The sequence below is a fragment of the Theropithecus gelada genome, chromosome 2, assembly GCF_003255815.1.
Source record: "Theropithecus gelada isolate Dixy chromosome 2, Tgel_1.0, whole genome shotgun sequence".
In the NCBI taxonomy this organism is placed as follows: domain Eukaryota; kingdom Metazoa; phylum Chordata; class Mammalia; order Primates; family Cercopithecidae; genus Theropithecus; species Theropithecus gelada.
Genome location: NC_037669.1, coordinates 118504592 through 118529488, shown reverse-complemented (window position 1 = coordinate 118529488; position 24897 = coordinate 118504592). Strand labels below are relative to the sequence as shown.

The 24897-nt window shown below is 38.1% G+C and overlaps 1 protein-coding gene across 2 annotated transcripts in view; it reads left to right on the top strand.

Moving 5' to 3' along the window:
* FNDC3B (fibronectin type III domain containing 3B) overlaps window positions 1–24649 on the top strand; it is a 364055-nt gene extending 339406 nt beyond the window's left edge. For both annotated transcript variants that reach the window (XM_025375210.1, XM_025375209.1), the window contains exons 24-26: window positions 2266–2432; window positions 4952–5079; window positions 21070–24649. In XM_025375210.1, the coding sequence (XP_025230995.1) occupies window positions 2266–2432; window positions 4952–5079; window positions 21070–21381 (607 nt within the window). In that variant the 3' untranslated portion in view covers window positions 21382–24649. The remainder of the gene's footprint in view (window positions 1–2265; window positions 2433–4951; window positions 5080–21069) is intronic.
* The last annotated feature ends 248 nt before the right edge of the window (window positions 24650–24897 follow it).

Here is a 24897-nt window from a genome sequence, read left to right as displayed (position 1 = left end):
TAGACACAAATGGGGTCATTTTTGTATTTCTAATTAACACCGTCTCCAGACATAAATAAAATTTTAAATTTCTCAATACTATCAGCTGTTTCCACTATGTTTTTCATAGATTGGAATGCAGTTTTAAACAGTTAATAAAATGCTCCAGTACAAGAGCAAAACAAGAAGTTAAAGGACAAAATAGAAACAGAAGATTTTGATGTACTTGAAAATTGATACGTATGTTGTCTGTTCTATTTAGATTACAAACTTAGAGTACTGCATTTGCTTCAGTAAATTTCTTTGTGGCTGAGTGCTGCTGCTTACATTGTAATTGGGTCTGGGTACAAATATACATTGAACTTATTTTCCAAAAATACTCTCCTTAGAGTGTGGCATGGCAGGAAAGCATACTGTTCCTAATAGTCCTTTCCAAACTCCTTTAAAAACTGACCTTTATGGCAAGTTTGTAATGAAGATGTAACACTTTCACTTCTTAAACCATGACTTCAATTTGTGATATAATTAAGGGCAATTACTCCTGTTAGAGATTGTAGACTGGGTTAGGCTGAGTTAATAAATAGCTGTTTGGCTCTAGCATTAGCAAGGATGTCTTCATTAGGGTAGTAATGTGTCAAGAGTGCTAAATAGGTTGCCATGGTATTTGTGGGTTTCAGCCTGGACTCTGGCTTTCCTGAAATTAAAAATGTTCAGCCTTTAATAAAAGGCACTTCCTTACACAGCAAAGCAGACAGAACACTAAATAAGTGAAATGACCAGGGCTCAGGAACTTGATTGCAGAGGCTGATGAATACACATGTGGATATTTTAAAGTAAGCATTGACTCTGGCAGGCTTTGTTAAAAAAAAAAAAAAAAAAAAGAAAAGGAAAAAAGAAAATGTTTTAGATCTGTATCTCTTCATTTTTCCATTCATTCATCCATCCAGAGGGACTATTCTCCAGCACATGGAAAAGCTGCTGCTCTGCTTCAGAAAACCTTGCCCACACTCAGGACCAGCTAACTCACAGGGATTAGGTCTTACTCATCTTTCAAATCCACAGAGCCTAGCACACAGCAGATGTTCAAGAAATGTTTGCTAAATGAATACATAAATTCTGCTTACCCCTAGGCCAAATTGGCCAAAGAGTCAGACATTTTGGCTTATGATTTTGTTAGTGGTCGACTTCCAGTAGTATCTGAAGACAGTGGATTGTCCTCAGATGCTGTGACGAAGCCCTGGAAATGTAGAATCCGTTGGCCTGTCTGTCTAGGAACAAGGCATTGTGGTTGGATTCACTTATGTAGTGGTTCTCAAAGTGTCCGCTGGACCAGCAGGATTCAAATACTGAATCTACTAAAGATCCTGGATGACTTATGGAAGTTATGTTATTTCCAGAATTTTACAGTTAAACTATAGTTTTTAAAAAGATGACAGCATACTATAGTTCTCAAATACGTTTTTATTGTGAAAATGTTTTCAAGACCCTGGGGAAAAACACCTAAAACATAAGACCCTGTTTGTTTATCTTTGTGCCTGTTATGCTTAACATTTCGTGGAAATCTTAATTAGCAGAGAAGTGCAAAATAGTCCTGGATCAGATAGGGGAAGGAGCCAAAAGCTGCCACTCCAAACTGTCCAGCCCACCTGTGCTGTTTGTCTGTGATTTTGATGAATCTGATGGATGATTCTGAACACAGTATTTTTTTTTTCTCTTTATATGAGCTCTCAACGATCCATAGTCCTAAATGTCTCCTTAGCAATTGAGGAATGGGGCTTTGAAAAACTCTTGGGAAGACAGATAAAAGTTAAAATTCAAAGCATTTCTGGCCAAACCTCAGTTATTTGCAAAATTTGGCTAAAGAGGACATATTATTTCTTAGGTGTCCCGTTAACATTAACTTCATTGCCTAGGAAATAGTAGAATATTAGTTTATGCTATCAGATTATAGATATTACCATTATGAAAAATTTGAAAATTCTGTTTTTTATTAGTAAATAAAAACATGAACAAATAAAAACATTCTGATGTTTCTAGAATCTAGATCCTAATTAAAGGAGTCTCATTCCAGTCTTATATGTGCTTAAGTTTATGTTTTTCTTTTATAAAAACATACATTTAGGCATTAAACTTAACCCTAATGTAGCAACTGGCTGATTATTAATTCAGAATATATGAAAAGCATTTACCAAGTTGGCCTAATCTGCTCCAGTAGTTTGCATCATAATTAATTTCTTGTCATTAATAGAAGTTGAGATGGCTAATTGATTCTGCTCCTTCTTCTAGGTTTATTTCAATCTACAGAGGACCCAGCCACACCTACAAGGTCCAGAGACTGACGGAATTCACATGCTACTCCTTCAGAATCCAGGCAGCAAGCGAGGCTGGGGAAGGGCCCTTCTCAGAAACCTATACCTTCAGCACAACCAAAAGTGTCCCCCCCACCATCAAAGGTGTGTAGACTGTGTATTCTTTCATGCTCTCTTGTGAGAGTAAGGAACTGTTGGGACTTATAGAAATAAGCTCTTTTCTGATGTTAAATATAATGTCAGCAAGATAGAATCAAAAGAACATTCTAAAGAAGATTGAGCAATGGGTTGTCTAGGGGAAATGAGAGACCTTGAAAGGAAAGGGCCTACAGATAATGACTTTTCTCTGTATGTATGCGTGTTTATCAACAATAATGGTTAGAAATAAGGGTTAATTCCTGGTGCTGCAGCCCTTAAGACAGTTTACCAAGGAAAGCATCACACTCCCTTTCCTAGACGTTCAGAGAAGCAGAGGTTGGCATTGATCTTTCAGTGACTTTGGTGCCTAGAGATTGACTTAGGCAGCTTCAGCAGCCTTTCCCTTTTGGCGCACAGCTCTTGGTGTGGAGCGATGCCTTTGGAAAGCTGTAGCAGTGATCTGCTGTAATCTCCTTGGGTACTTATGTTGAAGTTTGTGGGTGACTACTTTCCTACTCTGGCCCCTTCATGGGATTGGGTACTGCAGAAGTCATGAGAGCCCCACATATCCAGATCTTCCCCCATGTCCTTGAGGCTAGTGAACAAAAGACACTCTGCCTGGACCCTACTTCCACTGGGTCTGCTGAGCCTTCAGCCTGTTTTCTAGCCACAGAGCTATGCCTGACTGCAGCTAACTTGCAAGGCAGGAAATAGCAACAGGAGCCATAGCATGCTCAGCCGGTCCACCCAGCCACTCTTGGACTCCTGAGACCCTGCCTCATCTCCTGCGAATACTGTGGTTCTTGTGGAGGTCCCTGCAGCTTGTCTTTAAGGGGACAGACAGCACAAGTGACTTATCTAGCTGTTGCTTGAAATAATACTAAGGGTGACAGCAGGGTAAAGTACAACTGCAGAAAAGATCCTTGCATATGTGTTTGACTCTCTACTCCCACATGAGGAGGTGTGTCAGCTACAACCAAGGCACAAAGTCAATTATAGGAACTCTCCAGGACCTGGGTCAGGGTTTGGCTTGGATTCTACGAACCCAATAGCTCCTTCCAGGATTAGTTTAGGGTAAATACCTTGCTCCTGCTTCCCTGCCCTGAAGACTCTTTGGCAGATCCTTCTTTATGTGACTAAGAAACAAGTATGAATGTGCATACACATGCATGGCCTTGCCAGGTCACTTTGGCAGTAAACGCCCTGGCCCTTTGGTGCAGCTTTGCCTTTCAGTTATAACACAAAAGATGTCTGAGCACACTGTGGCTGCTTTGGTTTGTTAGTACCGAGGAAGGGTAGCTAGATTTATCAATTACCCTACTTCAGTGGTCTTTCTAGTATGAAGGAGTACTATCTTTGCCTCTCAAAGTGATTCTTGGTGGGGATACATTTTACAAAAAATACAATGGCACATTGATAGTGCTTGCATCTCCCGACCTTTCTACTTCAGAAGGGCAGTTTTCCCACTCTGACACATGATCAGGTTGTCTTCCTCTCACTCTTAGATTCAGGAAATTATTGTCTTAGCTGGAGGACTGTTTAATCTGATAGGCTTCCTTATTTAGTTTTTTTCATAAAATGCTTGGAATTTTGGCCAAGTATTTCCAGCATAGGCTCCTTTTTTTCTTCTTCTTTTCTTCCTTCTTTCCTCTTCCTCCTCCTCCTCCTTTTTCTGAAACAGTGTCACACAGAATTACAAGTAGAAACAACTCTCTCTAAAGAATTAGTTGCATGTAATTAGAGGTTAAAGTATAAGGGGGTTCAGACAGGAGATATACGTTCTAGTTACAAAATAGGAAAATGTCATATTGAATCACAGAGGTTACGAAAATATTTTTTAAATCTAGAATATTTTAAGTGCCTTACTACAGACTAATATAATTTAGTTTAAATGAAAATGAGGAGTTCAGTAGGTGAAAAATAAAATATATATAAATATAATTTAATTTTTAAAGGCTTTCAGTGCTACCCATTCTCCAGGACTGCTCTCACATGTCACCTGCTCCTCAGACTTTCCTTAGATCCCCACCCAGATATGCTCTTTTCCTCCCCTGGAAATTCCCAGTGTTTTGTTTGTATCTCTCATTTTTATTCTCTGATGTTTCTTTTTGTATGCGTCTCGTACCTTGCTCTCCCCTTCCTTCAACTAAATCTTAAGTTTCTTGAAAACAGGGTTTACCTTGCCTGTTTTTGCATCTCCCAGAATACCTAGTACAGGGCCTAAGCCATAGAGGATGCTCAATTGCCATAGGAGAAAAAAAAGATGTGATCCACATCAAGCTGTTACTCATGGGATAATGGGCAAAGGATTTTTTCATCAATGGCTTTTTAGTCATGGAGTAACTTCTCTGTGCCTAAAGGGCACCCTGATGGTTTTGTGAGTGGCTGGGCAAATAAACTCCTCTCTGAGGGCAAACACAGGCACAATCTTGCTCTCTCGTGGATTCTCACAAATAGTGCTAAAGTGTTGACTATTAACATGATACTTTGAATTTTGAGCTTGGATGTGTGGATTTGTATTTCAGCACCCCGAGTAACACAGTTAGAAGGAAATTCATGTGAAATTTTATGGGAGACGGTACCACCAATGAAAGGTGACCCTGTTAACTACATTCTGCAGGTATTGGTTGGAAGAGAATCTGAGTACAAACAGGTAAGAATCAGTGTACATGGCACATGTGCGACTGAGTATGGCTGGCTCCATGCCTCTGCTCATTGCTATGAATGACTCAGTGAACTATGTCTTTCTTAAAATCAATGATAGAAACTGCCTAACTTGTACTTATTACATAGTTCTTCAGAGTGTGTGAAGCCTAGTTTACATTTTGTATATGGTGGTATTCATCTTCAATTTTCAGTTCTCAAGCATATGCTCGTCTTAAAGAGTTGTAAAGTGTTTATTTGTATTTGACATTGATGGTAAGGTTTGCATGTATCAAAGTCTGTATGTAATTGAAAACTAAAGTACCTGTGATTTTACTATAGAGGGGAAGTAGTCTCTCTTTTTGTTTTCTAGTATTGATCTTTTTAAATTATTATTATACTGTAAGTTCTGGTATACATGTGTAAACATGCAGGTTTGTTACATAGGTATACTTGTGCTATGGTGGTTTGCTGTGCCCATCAACCTGTCATCTACATTAGATATTTCTCCTAATGCTATCCCTCACCTTGACCCCCACCCCCTGTCAGGCCCCAGTGTGAGATGTTCCCCTCCCTGTGCCCATATGTTCTCATTCTTCAACTCCCACTTATGAGTGAGAACATTCAGTGTTTGGTGTTCTGTTCCTGTGTTAGTTTGCCAAGAATAATGGTTTCCAGCTTCATCCATGTCCCTGCAAAGGACATGAACTAATTCTTTTTTATGGCTGCATAATATTCCATGGTGTATATGTGCCACATTTGCTTTATGCCTAACATTGATGGGCATTTGGGTTTGTTCCAAGTCTTTGCTATCATGAATAGTGCTGCAATAAACATATGTGTGCATGTGTCTTTATAGTAGAATGATTTATAATCCTTTGGGTATATACCCAGCAATGGGATTGCTGGTCAAATGGTATTTCTGGTTCTAGATCCTTGAGGAATTACCACACTGTCTTCCACAATGGTTAAACTAATTTACACTCCCACCAACAGTGTAAAAGTGTTCCTATTTCTCCACATCCTCTCCAGCATCTCTGGTTTCCTGACTTTTTAATGACTGCCATTATAACTGGCATGAGATGGTATCTCATAATGGTTTTGATTTGCATTTCTCCAATGACAAGTGATGATGAGCTTTTTTTCATATGTTTGTTGGCCGCATAAATGTCTTCTTTTGAGAAGTGTCTGTTCATATCCTTTGCCCACTTTTTAATGGGGTTGTTTGTTTTTTCCTTGTAAATTTGTGTAAGGTCCTTGTAGATGCTGCATATTAGCCCTTTGTCAGATGGATAGATTGCAAAAATTTTCTCCCATTCTGTAGGTTGCCTGTTCACTTCGATGATAGTTTCTCTTCCTGTGCAGAAGCTCTTTAGCTTACTTAGATCCCATTTGTTAATTTGGCTTTTGTTACCATTGCTTTTGGTGTTTTAGTCATGAAGTCTTTACCCATGCCTATGTTCTAAATGGTATTGCCTAAGTTTTCTTCTAGGGTTTTTATGGTTTTAGGTCTTACGTTTAAATCTTTAATCCATCTTGAGTTAAATTTGTGTAAGTAGTAAGGAAGGGGTCCAGTTTTAGTTTTCTGCATATAGCTAGTGAGTTTTCCCAACACCATTTATTAAATAGGGAATCCTTTCCCCATTTCTTGTTTTTGTCAGGTTTGTCAAAGATCAGAGGGTTGTAGATGTGTGGTGTTATTTCTGAGGCCTCTGTTCTGTTCCATTGGTTTATATATCTGTTTTGGTACCAGTACCATTCTGTTTTGGTTACTGTAGTCATGTAATATAGTTTGAAGTCAGGTAGCGTGATGCCTCCAGCTTTGTTCTTTTATGCTTAGGATTGTCTTGGCTATACATGCTCTTTTCTGGTTCCACATGAAACTTAAAATATTTATTTCTAATTCTGTGAAGAAAGTCAGTGGTAACCTGATAGGAATAACATTGAATCTATAAATTACTTTGGACAGTATGACCATTTTCATATTGATTCTTCCTATCCATGAGCATGGAATGTTTTCCATTTGTTTGTGTCCTCTCTTATTTCCTTGAGCAGTGGTTTGTAGTTCTCCCTGAAGAGGTCCTTCACATCTCCTGTAAGTTGTATTCCTAAGTATTTTATTCTCTTTGTAGCAGTTGTGAATGGGAGTTTGCTCATGATTGGGCTGTTTGTCTATTATTGGCATATAGGAATGGTTGTGATTTTTGCACACTGATTTGGTATCCTGAGACTTTGCTGAAGTTGCTTATCAGCTTAAGGAGTTTTGGGGCTGAGACAATGGGGTTTTCTAAATATACAATCATGTCATCTAGAGGAAGTAGTCTTAACCTAACTACTGAAGCCTACATTCTGTCTACCTTTTTTGTAGAAGTAATGGAAGGTTAAGGGAGATGATGCATAGGCCCTGGAGGCCTATGATTCAGAAGCTCTAAGTCATGCATGTCACCCTTTAATGTCAAAGGAATCACCTGGGAATCTGTTAAAATGCAGATTCTGACCTGGTAGGCCTTCGGTGGAGATTCACCCTCCCAGGTGACACTGACATTGCTGATCCGTGGACCGTAATTTGAGTAGCAAGGCTCTGTAGATCACATAATAAACCCATGTAAGAGAGAATGCAGTTGGAATATAGCCAGATAAGAAATTAGTTTTATCATGGTTCATAGCCCTTTTTGATTCTTAATTCTTCCAAGGAAGAATCAGATCACTGACTCTGAAGGATTTAGATACTCTACAGGCTTTCGTAGTAGTTCCTAGAATGTGTTTTTGTCAAGTCAGAATATAAATATTATGTATTCCATTAGGAAAGCTGAGGTGCATTCTTCATCAGCACTTTTAGTAGGGGCATTCATTTATATCAAATATAAATGCCACCTGTTTTCTGAAACACTAGCATAATTTATAAAAAACTGTGTTCAGGTCCAAATACACAAGTAGAAAATCATTTGATTCAGAGTTTCCACTAAATTGCTCATTGGTGTTTGCTATATGATAAAGAATATTGGCAAATAAAATGTGTTTAAAAATAAAAGGTAATTTTGGACATTTTGCTGTACTTTGTTATGATGTATCCGAAAAAAGATTGAATTGTTTTAAACAAAAAACTTTATCCTAAATATGACATCTACCAGTGTCAATTAACATCAGTGGATGATGTCACCAAAGTTTCCATGATTCCTCTTAAATAAGAACAAAGACACTATGGTTCCTTTTATTTTTGAATCTCATTTTGTACAATATATTCCATTTCAGAGTAAATAACTTACATGTGTAATTGTTTCATTTTACCAGAAAGATATGATTGGTTTCAGGGTCTTAGCTCAAATAGAGAGCAGAGAATTTATTCTGTTCCATAGCAATGTGAAAGTAGTTAAAATGAGGTATTAAGAAATTTTACAACATATCATTTGATGCTCAACGATAATTCATTTCCCAACAATACATTGATCGCACATTTGTTATTGTATTGTAAAAATCTTTTATTCTAAGTGCCGTGTTTTCCACGTGTTCTTGGAAGAATGTTCTGCTTCCCAAAGCACAGTGCATGCTGTTTTCTGTTGAAAAAAGCAGCATCGTTTGCTTGATATCTATACACATCAGGCATTGCCAAACTATAGGAGAATCTATTCAGTAATTTAGATTTTATTGGCAGATGGTCTGTTTTGAATCTGTTGTCTGTTTAATGTTACCTATTTAGACCCGTGGCCGTATAAATGCTAATATACTCATGCATAATCATGTGTATGCCACAGAATATTTTTCTTATTGTAACCAGTTATAAACAAAATGTTTCTTGTTGTAAACAGGTGAAAGAAAACACAGTACTGTACGGCAGGCTCAGTAGATGAGGGTTAGCATTCTCCACACGCCCATGCGCTTCCTGCATTTACCAAGAAATGATTAAGGAGAATAGTGGTACATGAAAAGCCACAGTTGAGTCAGGGACAATTTGTACTGGTTTCTTTTTTTTTCTTGGACTTCTCCCTATTCAGCAAACATTAACTTAAACATGATGTTTTAGTACTTCATTCATTGTTCTGGACATGAGCTAGGGAATGAAACATATTTTTGTGTGCAGAACAATGGTTAAAATAATTATAGTTCAAGGATAACAGGCAACAGGCTTTGAATTCATAGAGGCAAAGCAAAAGAAAATGAGAGGTAATTATTGCTGTACATCCACTACAGCAGAGCTACAGGCTCACTGTGTATACCTCAATTATAGCACTAATCAGACAGGACCCACTAATACATGGGCTTGTGTTATTCATTTTTATTTTTCCAGTACTGGCACATAGTTTGGCACTCAGTAAATGTTTCCTGCATGTGTGAAAGACGCAGTTTCAAAGCACCAGGGTTATTTATACCTGCAGTGGTGACGAGAGTAAACTTCAGCATAGAAAGAAAAAAATCTCCCCTAATAGGATAATATACTCTTCCCCCACGCTCTTTTTTGTTTTTGTTTTTGTTTTTGTTTTTTGGACACAGTCTCACTGTGTCACCCAGGCTGGAGTGCAGTGGCGCCATCTCAGCTCACTGCAAGCTCCGCCTCCCAGGTTCACGCCATTCTCCTGCCTCAGCCTCCCGAGCAGGTGGGACTACAGGCGCCCGCCACCATGCCCGGCTAATTTTTTGTATTTTTAGTAGAGACGGGATTTCACTGTGTTAGCCAGGATGGTCTCGATCTCCTAACCCCGTGATCCGCCCACCTCGGCCTCCCGATGTGCTGGGATTACAGGCGTGAGACACCGCGCCCGGCCCCTCCCCCAAGCTCATTTTTATAGGCAACATACGACAAGGGCCATGGCCTTTTCTGATGTTTTGCTGAAGCATCAACTCTAACTTTGCCTTGGTTCTAGGTGATTCGCTTTCTGTTGCTCAAGTGTCACGATGTGGGGCAAGTGGCTGATTTTAATTATTAATCTATTAACTTGAAGTATTAAATTATTACTCACAGTTTTACTCTTCATTAGATTGCATGCATATTTGGTTTGCCTTTTGCCATTTAATAAACATTCCAAGCACAGCTTTTTCTCCAGGAAGCTTAAAACTTCTTTTCAAACAGGATTAACTGTAAAGTATTCTTTAAAAGAACGAAAATTGTGTCTATATGCATGTGACTTCTTATTTTGCACAAGATATGGCATAGACAGTTTCATGAATAATAAGTAAAGCAAAACAATTCATATTCATATTCCTGTTCAGGCAGCAATAACTTTTACAAGAAGTATTGAATATAAGCATTGAAGACAAGGAAAGGATCAACAAATTGTGAGAAATTATTACCCATTGGCAGTCAAAATTTATGAAAAATTACTGAAATTCTTGGTGCTCAGATTTGTTTCATAAAGAAAACCTCTGAGGTATCTAGAAATCTATAAAGCTCCACATTTAATTTGATGGTATTTCTGTATCAATATATTTTTATCTTGTATCATTCTTAGAATATAGTATCAAGGCGTGCATTGATTCTACATGGTATCACAAAAAGTACCACAAGGAAAGATCTTCTCTTGACCAAAGTATTTTAAAGTCTTGGGAGTCTGCAACACATCCTGGCTGGAGCCTCCCTTTTTTTTGTTGTTGAGATGGAGTCTTGTTCTGTCACCCAGGCTGGAGTACAGTGGCATGATCTCGGCTCACTGCAACCTCCGCCTCCCGGGTTCAAGTGATTCTCCCGTCTCAGCTTCCCAAGTAGATAGGATTAAAGGCACCTGCCACCATGCCAGGCCAATTTTTGTATTTTTAGTAGACATGGGATTTCACCATGTTGGCCAGGCTGGTCTTGGACTCCTGACCTCAAGTGATCCACTGCCTCAGCCTCCCAAAATGCTGGGATTACAGGCATGAGCCACCACACCCAGCCAGCTAATTTATTTTTGTGTTTTTAGTAGAGATGGCATTTCACCTTGTTGCCCAGGCTGGTCTCAAACTCCTGACCTCAAGTGATCCACCACGCCTCAACCTCCCAGAGTGCAGGGATTACAGGTGTGAACCACCATGCCCGGCCCCTTCATCATATTTTTTTTAATGACTTTCAACTCATTTCCCTAATACAGAAATTAAACAGTGAGGCTATGACTATCTCATAGCACAGTTTTTTATTTCTGCATGAATAAAGGGTCAAATTTAGAAGAAAGTAAAAATAGATCAAGATAGACCTCTATAAAAACCATCATTTATTTTACTGATTCTTTGTTTTAGTTTTATAGGTTCATTTAAGTATCTGAAGGCTGTGACCCCTTATATCAGAAAAATTCCCATACATGTACCCATACCTCTACTTAAAATTTCTTTTTTTTTTTTTTTTTTTTTTGAGACGGAGTCTCACTGTGTCTCCCAGGCTGGAGTGCAGTGGCGCGATCTCAGCTCACTGCAAGCTCCGCCCCCCGGGTTCACGCCATTCTCCCGCCTCAGCCTCCCAAGTAGCTGGGACTACAGGCGCCCGCTACCGCGCCCGGCTAGGTTTTTGTATTTTTAGTAGAGACGGGGTTTCACCATGTTAGTCAGGATAGTCTCGATCTCCTGACCTTGTGATCCACCCGCCTCGGCCTCCCAAAGTGCTGGGATTACAGGCTTGAGCCACCGCGCCCGGCTAAAATTTCATGTAAAATGAAATGATAGTCACTTCCGTGGAGTCCAGGTAGAGGACCCTGGGTTTATTGAGAAACTGTCAGGTGTTTCACATTGTGAGGGATTCCTGGGTAGTCCTCTAAGAGTTTATAGGCCCACTGGGTGAAAACCCCCTGGAAGCAGTTCACTAACAGTACCCTTGCCTGTTATATTTGGCTCAAGGACAAAGTTACCTGCCCAACATTATGCCCTCAATAGAGGGCGCCTGCAGGTTAGCACATTTCCCCTTGAGCCTGGTAGGCATAGTAGGGGAGACATGGGGACAAGTCTTCCTCCCATAGTCATGTAATTCTTGAGGAATTAATTCACCTACCTGAGTCTTGGCTTTCTCATTGTAACTCTAACTCTGATGGTTACTGTGAGCATTAGATCATTCAGTCATGAGAAGGAGCTGTACAGATGACAACATGGTGCAATTATATCTCCCTTTCAGTCCTTGGGAGGGGTGACATTAGTAAAGAGATGAAGGTAAGCCTCCAGCAGCCGAGCATACACTGTTCTCGCCACCCTTCCCAAAAAGCTTCCTGTTATTTACAGGATTTCAACTATGCAGCATGTTATTTTGAATTAAGGGTTATGGATTCTTCATTTCAGTTGTCTGGGTATTACTTTAAATCCTCTCATTTGGAATAAACATGTTGAGATTACTTTAAAATATATTGTTCATCAAATCAAGAACAGAAATAGTCTTTGTAAAAATAATAATGCTTCTATACTTATTACAATATTATGATTGGTTACTTCAATAAAAAACATCTCAAATGGAGCCGTGCCGTTTAAATTGGATTGAGTCAAAAGGAAAAGCCCATAATGGTGCCTTTGTCAAAATGAATGAAAACAAAGGGACACAAGGCGTGGCCTGCTGCCCTGATGCGCAGAGCTGCACAGTCTTGGGGCAGGCACAGCTGTATGGCAGGCCTGGCAACATGGTGATTTTTGTGACATCATTCGTTCCTAAGTACTGTGGGTTGTAAGTGTCTGTGGCCATGCCTGGACACCAAGTCAGCATCATGAGGCTCCCCTTCCGTTTGACTTCTGCAAGTCCTATATTTGTAGGCCCCAAGGGTCCCTGGCTCCAAGCATTTGTCCTAGAGTGTTACACATGATTCCTGCAAGGGGGGGGCAGGGAAAGTACAATAAAGTAGCAATATAATATGTCATGTTGACATTTCTTAGATGCCTACTGCATTCCAAGCCCCGTCCTAGGAGGTTGCTACGTGGTATCCCACTTAATCCGTAATCCCATAATCACACAAGTCTGTTATCTTCATGTGGGGGCGGGGTATGTTTCTCATCTGCAGAAGGTTGTCACCTTCAAGGGACAGGTACAAAGAATTAATTTTCAGTTATTTGGGATTCTTAATCGTATCTGGGGCTTTTGGATCTCATATTTTAGTTTTAAACCCCCATCAGTTTATAGTTAATAACATAGGTTTACAAGTGTAATAACTCAAAAATTTATTTCATTTAGTTGTATAAAATATGATTAGCTTATTCCCCATGCAACCATTTAGTTAAAAAAATTGAGACATTACATTTCATTTTAAAGCTCGTCTTTGTTACTTTCTTTGAACCTGAAAATCCTTAATCTGTTACTCTAAAAAAATCTTCACTGAGATATGACTGGCCTCACCACACTGGTCTGTGTGAATTTGCTGGCTTTTAAGGACATTATAGTCACAGCCAAGATAGACAAGCTATGAAGTATGTGTGTTCTCACATTTACATGCTTATACAACTAGAAGAGTATTTGCAAAGTTTTAATATTTGGATCACTTCAAAAACTATTAGAACATATTAGAAAAACTATTCACGTGTTGGGGGTGGCTCATGCCTGTAATCCCAGCACTTTGGGAGGCCGAGGCAGGCAGATCACAAGATCGAGAGATAGAGACCATCCTGGCTAACACAGTGAAACCCTGTCTCTACTAAAAATACAAAAAACTAGCCGGGCGTGGTGGCAGGCGCCTGTAGTCCCAGCTACTCGGGAGGCTGAGGCAGGAGGATGGCATGAACCCAGGAGGCGGAGCTTGCAGTGAGCGAAGATCGCCCCACTGCACTCCAGCCCGGGCAACAGAGTGAGACTCCGTCTCAAAAAAAAAAAAAAAAGAAAAAAGAAAAACTATTCACGTGCATAAAATATACTAGAAACTCCATATTTTCTATCAATAGACTCTATTTTTTACTGCACCTATACCAAACTCTCTCTTGCCCCTATGGTCTGTGTATGCATCTGAATGCTTACTGTTCACATTTACTTGTTAGTTTCTCTTTTCAAACACTGTGGTATCAGAATGTCTACTCTTTGAGTATTTGAGGGTTCTAATTAGAGAACATTCACTGAGCATCTACTTTGTTCAAGCCATTGTGCTGGTTGCTGTGGAGATATGGAAATAATAGAACACTGTCTCACTCAATATATTTATCTTAAATGTAAAAAAGATAATGTTAACATTGTGTTGGCAAGGCTTGTGAAAGAGGGAAGCTGTTCCTATTAAAATAACAAGAATAGCTAAAAGAAAAACATTTACAAATTAAAAGCTAACTTTTGATTAGGCTTTTGTTAAGAAAGTTCCCTTCAGTTAGCTATTCATATTATTTTACTATGTTTTTTACCTAATGGTACAAGAAAAGTAGGATTCCTTTATTTTTAAAATACATTTTCAGATATCTTCCACTCTACAAAGTTAAAGTTGGGAAGTTTCGTTAAAATTAATATATGAAGTCTTTGTTCAAGAGTCTCTAAATTGGGTTTCTGGGAAATTAAATATACGTTTGGGCTTTTTTTTTTTTTAAATCTTACCAGGGTTTGTCTTGAACTCCTAACCTCAAATGATCCTCCCATTGAGCCCACTTTTTAAAAGAGAATGTAGCCATACAAATTCTGGAAACTGTAGAAATAATTAAAATAGATATAAATGTACATTTATATTCACTTTCCAGAAGTCTCTAACACATTTGTGGGGATAGGTTATTAAGTGGTTTTGTACAGTGACATCATTGTTTGATGGCAGAAATTAGAGGCCACATCACAAAAACACTGTCCAAGTGTTTAGCAGAAACTGAGCAGGGAGCTGCTTTCGATAACATCATAAAAGATTGTGTTTTCCTTTATGAAGCAGCAGGAGCCATGGTAGGATGATTTAGAAGGTCTTTCATGGAAATACCAGGGAGTTAGCCACGAGATATGGAAAGACAAAGTCAGAGGCCATGAAACCTGGACACAATGTCACACTGTAGTCATTAGAAGAGGAGTAAAGTGGAGGACAATAATGGAACAGGCAGAGCTGGGGCAATTTCAGTGGTGAGGGTTGGTGTTTGAGTTGGAAGTGGGATCTCATCTGGGATCCACAACTCCCCTTATTTGCTAAGAGACTTTAAGAAATTAACAGCCTCTCTGAGCCTTAGTTTCTTCGTCTCTAAAATGAAAGTAATGATATTTACCTGACAGCATAATTAAGAAGATTAAATTCAATAAAGCAGACTTACCCTCCAGCATATTCCTTTTGCAAAGCATTTTCCACATCTATTTTCTCGATTGATCCTCAACCTCCTTTGAAGTAATATTACTATTAGATACTGGTTCTAGCTCTGTGTTAAAGATGAGAAAACTAAGGCACAAAGCTGTTACTTGCATGAGATCACAGACCTAGTAAGTAGCAGAGCAAGGACTTAGAGTGAAATCCTGATTCCAGTTTCTGTGCTTGAGAAGTGTCTGCTTAATGCTTCCTAGTGCCAAGTCACACCAGCCAGACCCAGCTCCCAGGATTGCACAGAGAAAAAGAACTCTTAATGACTACGTTATTTGACCCTTTGATAATCAGGGTAAACAAATATTTCAAGAGGTGTCACCTGCAAAAGAATCAATGAAAGAAGTATATCAGAAAACTTGGCTCAGATGTCAGCTTTTCTCCAACTTGATAAACATCCCAACATTAACTTACCACCACCATAGAGTGTCAGAATAAATTGTATACCTGTGACTTTGAAGATAGGGAAACCAAAGCCCAGATGGCAAATGTGGAAGGACTTGCTTTATCAACCTGGTATAGTCCCAGAGGTTGCAAATTACCCCCTTCATAAACAGTTTCCAAGAAAAGCATTCTATACTTAAGAAATTAAATATAAATTAAGAAAATAAAGAACATTCACAACTAAAAGCTCTGTTTAAAGAAAAAAAAATGGCTATTGTTTTCCTGAGACCCCCCCCCCACATGTTGGGAAGTAACTTACAGAGAGGCAGTTTCCTTGTGGTGTAGTCTGAACTCTTGAATAGCTGGCTGTGTATGGATTGGGGCAGTCACCATAACGATGGGCTCATCTTCAAACATTCATTTAGATTCATCATTGGAACTGTGAGCAGTGAGAAAGGAATTGTCTCTCAGGACTGCGAGGGGTTTGCTTACAGCTCTTCTTAGTTGCTGCAGCCTAGGCTATTTGTAACTCAAAACAGCTATGGCACATGCCACAATTTTAAGAAACAAGATAACTCACCAGGAGGAATGTGCTTAAAATCTGATAAAAAGAATAACAAAAGCAAGATAAATCTGGAAAAGTATAAGTAGTAAGCAGAATTGGTTGTCTGGAGTTTAGTCACTAAGCAAACATATAATAATAAGATGCTTGAAGTAAAGTTTGAAAATGAGGGAGAAATCTCTTTAAAAGGGTAACTACCAGATGAACATTGGAAGCCTGGCCTCTATTCCAAATCATAAGATCCTTTTGCTGTCTTTCAATCTGGACCCAACACTAAATTCGTGTCCAGTGCACTTGTATTCACTAATGGAATGTCCTGTTTCTTGGTGGAAGTTTACACAGTGGGCTTTAGAAACATGTAGTAGAGACGTTTATAGATTCCCACTAACTAAATAGCTGGCAAGTTTTTCAGGCAAAGTTGAATTTGTTGGAAATTCATTTCTAGGGTATTTGTATTAATAGGCAGAATTATTTGGATTGAATTCATCAATAAAAAGACATTAAGTAACTGGATGAATTTTTTCTTTTTCTTTCTTTTTTTTTTTTGAGACAGTGTCACTCTGTCTCCCAGGCTAGAGTGCAGTAGCACAATCTCGGCTCACTGCAACTTCCACCTCCCAGGTCCAAGTGATTCTCCTGCCTCAGGCTCCTGAGTATCTGAGATTAAGTAATCTGGAATTACAGGCATATGCCGTCCCACACGGCTAATTTTTATATTTTTAATAGAGGTGAGGTTTCATCATGTTGGTCAGACTGGTCTTGAACTCCTGACTTCAGGTGATCCACCCACCTCGGCCTCCCAAAGTGCTGGGATTACAGTCATGAGCCACCGTGCCCAGCCATGAATTTTTTTTTTTTTAAGACCCAACAGTATGCTACCTACAAGGGTCACCTCACTTTTAAGGACACACATAGACTAAAAGTGAAAGGTTGGAAAAAGATTACTCCATGCAAATAGAAACCAAAAGAAAGCAGGGATAGCTAAATTTGTATGAGACAAAATAGACTTTAAGTCAAAAACTATAAAAAGGACATTATATAATGATAAGAGCATCAATTCCTCAAGAGGATATAATAGTTATAAATATGTATGCACCCAACATTGAAGCACCTAAATACATAAAATATTGAAGGATCTGAAGGGAGGGATAAATTGCAATACAATAATAGTAGGAGACTTTAATAAACATTGGACTTGAACAAATTAATAAACATTGGACTTGAACAATACTGTAGACCAAATGGGCCTAATTGACGTTTCATCCAACAGCAACTGTATACACATCCTTCTCAAGCATACATGGAACATTCTCCAGGATAGATCAAATGTTAGGGCACAACACAAGCCTCAGCAAATTTTAGAAGCCTGAAATTATATCAAGTGTCTTTTCAGACCACAGTGTTAAGAAACTAGAAATCAATACCAGAAGGAATTTTGGAAAATTCACAAATACATGGAAATAAAAAACATGCTTCTGAACAGCAAATGGGTCAATGAAGAAATTAAATGGAAGTTTAAAAATCTTTTGAGGCAAATGAAAATACAACGTATTAAAATGTGTGGGATACGGCTGGGCGCCGGTGGGCTCACGCCTGTAATCCCAACACTTTGGGAGGCCGAGGCTGGTGGATCACAAGGTCAAGAGATCAAGACCATCCTGGCTAACACGGTGAAACCCCGTCTCTACTAAAAATACAAAAAATTAGCCAGGCGTGGTGACGGGCGCCAGTAGTCCCAGCTACTCGGGAGACTGAGGCAGGAGAATGGCGTGAACCCGGGAGGTGGAGCTTGCAGTGAGCCAAGATTGTGCCACTGCACTCCAGCCTGGGCGACAGAGCAAGACTCTGTCTCAAAAAAAAAAAAAAAATGTATGGGATACAGCAAAAGCAGTTCTAAAAGCAAAGTTTAAACACCTACATCAAAAAGGAAGAGAGATCCCAACCTAACATTATACCTCATGGAACTGCGGGGAGGGAGAAACTAAGTTCAAAGTTAACAGAAGGAGAGAAATAAGATGGAAACAGAAATAAATGGAGACTAGAAAAACAGTACAAAGATCAACCAAACTAAGAGTTGTTTTTTTTGAAAAGAGAAAATCAACAAATCTTTCGCTAAGCCCAGAAGACACAAAATCAGATACCACAGAAATACACAGGAACATTTGAGACTATTAGGAATAAATATATGCCAACAAATTGGATAACCTAGAAGAAATGTATAAATTTCTAGATGTATACAACTTACCAACACTGAAGAAATAGAAAATCTAATAGACCAATTGGTGAGGAGATGAAGTCAGTAAGTTTTCCATCAAAGAAAACCCTAGGACCTGATGGCTTCATGGCTGAACTCTACCAAATATTTAAATAACTAATACCAGTCCTTCTCAGATTCTTTCAAAAAAGTAAATGAGGAGGAAATACTTCCAGACTCTTTTTTGCAAGGCCAGCATTATCCTCATACCAAAGGCAGGCAAGGACATTACAAAAAATAATAATAATAAATTACAGGCCAATATCCTTTATGAATATAGATGTAAAAATCCCCAATATAATACTAGCAAACCCAATTCAACAAATTCAACAACACATTAAAGGATCATCCACCATGATCAAGTAGGATTTATCCCTGGGATGCAAGGATGATTCAGTGTACCCAAATCGACAGATGTGATACATCATTAACAGAATGAAAGCCAAAAACCATATAATTATCTCATTAGATGCAAAGAAAGTGTTTGACAAAATTGACAAGTTTATTAAAATAGTTTGTTGCTGAGTTATTTTTCAGTTCTAAATATCAATAATAATAATAACTAACTCCTACTCTGCACTAACTTCATACCAGGTGTGTTTTAAGCACCTCACAGGTATTAACTCAGTGCTACTCAGATAGAGTTCTGTTAATTTTATTTTCTTTTTTAATTAGCCAAATCTCTTATTGATTTGGTTTTGTTTCAGCTATTTTTTCTATCCATTGACTCTAATATAAGCCATAAATTTTTATGCAATTTTAATCTGATTATCATTTCCTCTTAAGTTTTTTGAGGATTGGTTTCATTTTGCTAGAAGAACCTTGTGAGACCTTCTTCCTCCATCCCCCTTCAGAGACTTTTGTTAGTTTCAGTCAACCAAAATGTGATAATGTCTAAGTAAACTGGTCATTTTCAAGTTTCTATAATAGTAAGCCTCTTGATGATTAGTGTTAACAAATAGGAAGAAAACATCCCAGATTCTTAATAGAAGAAATCAGATTTGTCATACAGAGATGGAAACTCAAGACAGACCACCAAATTATTTAAATGTTAGTTTGTGATAAAGTGGGCTACATCCAAAAAAATTCCTCAGGAAAACAATTAGGCATGCCAGAAAACTGGGAGAAAATATTCTCAACACATATATCTGTCTAAGGACTTATATCCAGATCACATAGCAAGGCCCTGCAAATTAATAAAAGTCAAGCAAATTGCAAATTAAAGATAGGCAAAAGACTTGTACATGCTGTTCTCAGAAGAAGGTACATGAACAACCAGTAAGCACGTGAAAAGATGCGCAGCATCTTCAAGCATCACAGAAATGCAGTCGCGGTACCATTCACACCCACTAGGATAGCTAAAACAGAAAAGACTGACGATCAGTGTTGATGAGGATGTGGTGCAGCTCAGACTCTCATGCTGTTAATGGGAGTGCAAAGGGATACAATCTCTTGGGAAAACTGTTTCTTGTGAAGTTAACTATAGAACTACTCTATGACCCAGCACTTCCTTGTATCTACCCAGAAAAATAAGTTCTCAAAATTTGAACAAAAACATTCATAACATTCTTATTAATAGCACTTTTATTATACGAAACCTCCAAGCTGGAAATAACCCAAATGTCCACTGAAAAGAAAATGGAGGAATTGAGGTATAGTCATAAGGAACTACTGCCGAATAGCTCGATAACATGAGTGAATCTCATAGGCGCAAGAGAGTGTGTTCTGCGTGATTCCATTTATGTGAACTCCTAGTACAAGCAAAATTAATTACAGAATTAGAAGTCAGAATAGTGTCTACCTCTTGGGGTGGAGGTGGGATATCTTGAGGGGAGGCGTTTATAGTGTATCCAGTTGTCAAAAAATCATCCTGCTGGAAAATTTCCATTTTGTTTGCTCAGTTTTTAATTGTTTCCATTTTAAAATGTTAACTTTGTTCTTGGGACAAAAACATAGAGCTATTTGTATTATGACATCTTTTGATTTATAGTCTAAATCAGGAGTCCCCAAGCCCCAGGCCGGATACCAGTACTGGTGAGTGGCCTGTTAGGAACCAGGCCACACAGCAGGAAGTGAGTGGCGAGCAGGAGCATTGCTGCCTGAGCTCCGCCTCCTGTCAGATCAGTAAGGCATTAGATTCCCATAGGAGCATGAACCCTATTGTGAACTGTGTATACAAGGGATCTAGGTTGTGCGTTCTTTATGTGGATCTAACACCTGATGACCTGAGGTGGAACAATTTCATTTCGAAACTACCCCTGTCCGTGGAAAAATTGGCCTCCACAAAACCAGTCCCTGGTGCCCAAAAGATTGGGGACCACCGACCTAAATTATAAAATTTAGCGAGATGCATCTTTACTACTTAAAATGTGAGCTGCATTTCTAGTCAGTGCCTTATCTCCTTCTGTCAAAGTTTGAGTCACTGGATTTTATATTGTTTCATTCAAAATGTGTTAGAATACCCTTTTTATGGTGTGAATACAGATTGAGAGAAATACATTTTTATATCATTTTTGTTACGGAAGAGTGAAACTGAATGTAAACCAAGAGTGAATGGAGTGAATCTAAATCAAGATTATTCTAGAGACAACAGTGTCGCTATAAATTAATTAACTAGAACTCTTTCTTTTCCTGAAGGTATACAAGGGAGAAGAAGCCACATTCCAAATCTCAGGCCTCCAGACCAACACAGACTACAGGTTCCGCGTATGTGCATGTCGTCGCTGTTTAGACACCTCTCAGGAGCTAAGCGGAGCCTTCAGCCCCTCTGCGGCTTTTGTATTACAACGAAGTGAGGTCATGCTTACAGGGGACATGGGGAGCTTAGATGATCCCAAAATGAAGAGCATGATGCCTACTGATGAACAGTTTGCAGCCATCATTGTGCTTGGCTTTGCAACTTTGTCCATTTTATTTGCCTTTATATTACAGTACTTCTTAATGAAGTAAACCCAACAAAACTAGAGGTATGAATTAATGCTACACATTTTAATACACACATTTATTCAGATACTCCCCTTTTTAAAGCCCTTTTGTTCTTTGATTTATATACTCTGTTTTACAGATTTAGCTAGAAAAAAATTGTCAGTGTTTTGGTGCACCTTTTTGAAATGCAAAACTAGGAAGAGGTTAAACTGGATTTTTTTAAAAAAAAAAAAAAAAAGAAAGAAAAAAGAAAAAGAAAAAAAAAGAAGAAAAGCATACCAGATACCAAAAGCTAGCTTTCTTATGTTTTCCTTTACATTTTCAGATTTACCTTCATTCTGTTTTCACTGATGTCTTTTGCAAGCCTTTGATTTTTTTTTTTTTTTTTTTTGTTACAGTTTAGTAATTTATATTCACCAGTCACTTCTTATGTCTTGATCATCTATATCTGTAAACATGAATCACCGTGTGTGTACTTACAGGGCTAGGATTTCAGTGTTGTCAGAGTATTACCACACAGCAACAGCAACATACAGAAGATATGTTCACTCAGATAAGACTGCCCTAAACAACCATTTTGTCACTCAGTTATTTAACTGTGTTTAGCTCATTTAAATCAAAATGTGTACTTTAATCTAAAATGTTTTAATAATCTGTATTTCTTATAATTTTAACACTATGAGCTGCCTGTATAAGAAATCAAGTAAGCAGAATGCACCTATAAATTATGGAGCATTGTAGATTTTACCACATCAATTCATAGCAGTAACTTTAAGAGGGCATTGTGCAATAGTTAGTTGTTTTCTTGTTCAGCTATTTTAAAGGCTGCTTTAACTTGTTTGTTTGTCTTTGTATATAACTACTTCTAATCACTAGAGTTATTATATTCTGTTATGTTTGACCAGAATTTTATGACAAGAACTGGCGACAGTTTAGTGCCTCTGCCCATTGTCCATGATTTACACTAATTGTGAGCAGTCTTCTTACGTGTCAGCTCATTATTTTTGAAGCATTTGCCTTTTAGGCTGTTCTTTGAGGTATCAATGAAGTGATTGAATTTCAATACCTTAATTCAGTGCACATAATACTAATGTAACCGCAGATGAAAATTGATAAAACCCAAAAGAGAGTCATCTAAATTTGTAGTTCCTATGTCTGTGGGGTTGCCTGGCCATGGTTGGAGAGGGAATGGTGTTTGATGGTAAACACAGGGTGTTTGGGAATCAAAGAGCCTAGATTCTCTCCCTGGATCTGTCACTAACTTGCTGCGTGACCTGAACACGTCACTTTACCTCTCTGTGCCTCAGTTTTCCCATGCATGAAAAATAAAATAAAAATAAAATGGGGATTCTTATGTTTGTAAGTGCTTTGAGATATTTGACCAACAGGTGCTATTGGAGTGCAAAGTGTTACTCTTATGTGTTTATTTTGAGTCATGAGATAATCAATTTTAACCCAAAGTCATTGGATTATTTATATGAAGTCCATAATGTTCGAGTACCTCAGGGACATTTAAGAGTTGGAGGTGCAAATATATTCCAAAAGGGTGCAACAGACACAGTGTATCCCCCTGCTTCTGTTTTTGTATATTTTTGCTACTTGGTTTTTCTTGATCATAGCTATTTTGTGCTTGGTCTTTGTTGTCTAAGATGCAGTATCCTGTACTAGCTTATAATATTCCCATACCAAAGTCATGGGGAAACCAACATTATTTTGTTTTTGGTTTATTTATACTATATTCTGCATACAGTACTTTAAATGCCAATTACAGTGCAATCTTTATTTATTGTAAAAAAATTTTTAAATGTACTTATGTACTAATTTTCCCTTGTAGCATGTTATATTTTTGTGTTTTATACTTTTGTAATTTTAGGTCAGTCTTGTTCCTTGGCAACATCTGTAGTATTATTAATCTTCTGACATTTTCTTGTGTTTTTAAAAAGATAAGAGCATCTAGTGCATTAAATGCCAAAAAAAAAAAAAAAAAAAGAAATCCATTATCAGTGATTGAAACGTTTACATGTACCCCAAAACCATAATCATCTCTTGGAAGAAAATGCTGAGATGAGTGAATTATTCTGTGTGCCTATATTGATGTAGTGAGTACTAGAGAGTTCTGTATTTTTTATTATTGACTATAATAATTAGTTTAATTAGCTTTGCAAACTGATGGCATCGAGGTAAATATATTTCTGCCAAAGTTCTGGCCTTCCAAAACTCAGCCCCCTGTTTAAACATGTGCTGTGACGCACTGTGACACAGCATGTGCATTTTCTAAAAAATTCCACGCAGGTGTTTCGGGGCGAGGTATTTTTTAAGCAATGCAAATTCAACTGAGTACAAAGCCCCCTCTCGGGGGGTTGGGGAAGTCTCTTTTTTGAAACACTTCAGAACTGCTGCTATAAAGAAATTCTCTGAATTGGTTGAATTTTTTTTAAGTAAATAGTACTTTAGGCCAAAATCTATATGAATATTTGATCTTCTTGAGATTTTCATACTATCATTTAACCACCAGGAAGCTGAAGTGTGTGAAATACAAAGCTGACAGCACTTTATTTTATTGCTCTCCATTATTTGGTATTCATTATATTCCTTCAGTCAGAAAATTATTACTCTCTATGGCACTGTTTTCTATCACAAATATGTATATGTGATATTGATATATAACTATATATATTGCCATTACACACGAACAATAAAATAAAGTGTTCTATTAACCTGATCTCTTTGCCCTTTTGCTATGTGAGGAGTGAATGAGTGGCCTTCTGATGCTCTGACTCTTCTCTGTATGTCAAACTCATCCCTGGCACAAGAAATTCCAGTCATGTGAAGCAAACTGCCCTTTGTCCTCAAAGAAATTGTTGAAAAAGAACACTTTTTAAAGAGACTTTCTGCATATTCTCTGCCTTGTTCTTATCAACTTTAAATGTTGGCATTTTCTAACCTTGTTTTGTTGGCTACAGTAATTCAGTATTCATGTCAAAATTGAGAAGTGCCCTAATTGAATGTGTTTGAATGTTATCCTTGCACAATTCTTTAAATTGAAAGATAAAATGTTTTACCTCACTGTTGGACATACATTCCAAGCTTTTCAACTCTAGGAGAAAAAGAAAATCATGTTTTCCTGTATTGTAAATTTTAGACTATTTCATATACATTGTATTAAAACTGCCATATCAATTTTAATGTATAGATTTTGCAAATACTATGCTATATGTAATACCTAACTGTATCTGTAGTGTATATGTAATATATTTATGCCCAATAAATGTTTTAATTCTTTCTGACTTAAGTAGGGTTTTTCTGCCATGACTAGGATTGCTTTTGTTGTTGTTGTTTCTTTTCTTTTTCTGTTTTTGAGACAGAGTCTTGTTCTGTCACCAGGCTGGAGTGCAGTGGCACGATCTCAGCTCACTGCAACCTCCGCCTCCCAGGTTCAAGTGATTCCCCTGCCTCAGCCTGCCAAGTAGCTGGGGATTACAGGCACTCGCCACCACACCCAGCTAATTTTTAAAAATTTTTTTAAATTTTAGTAGAGAT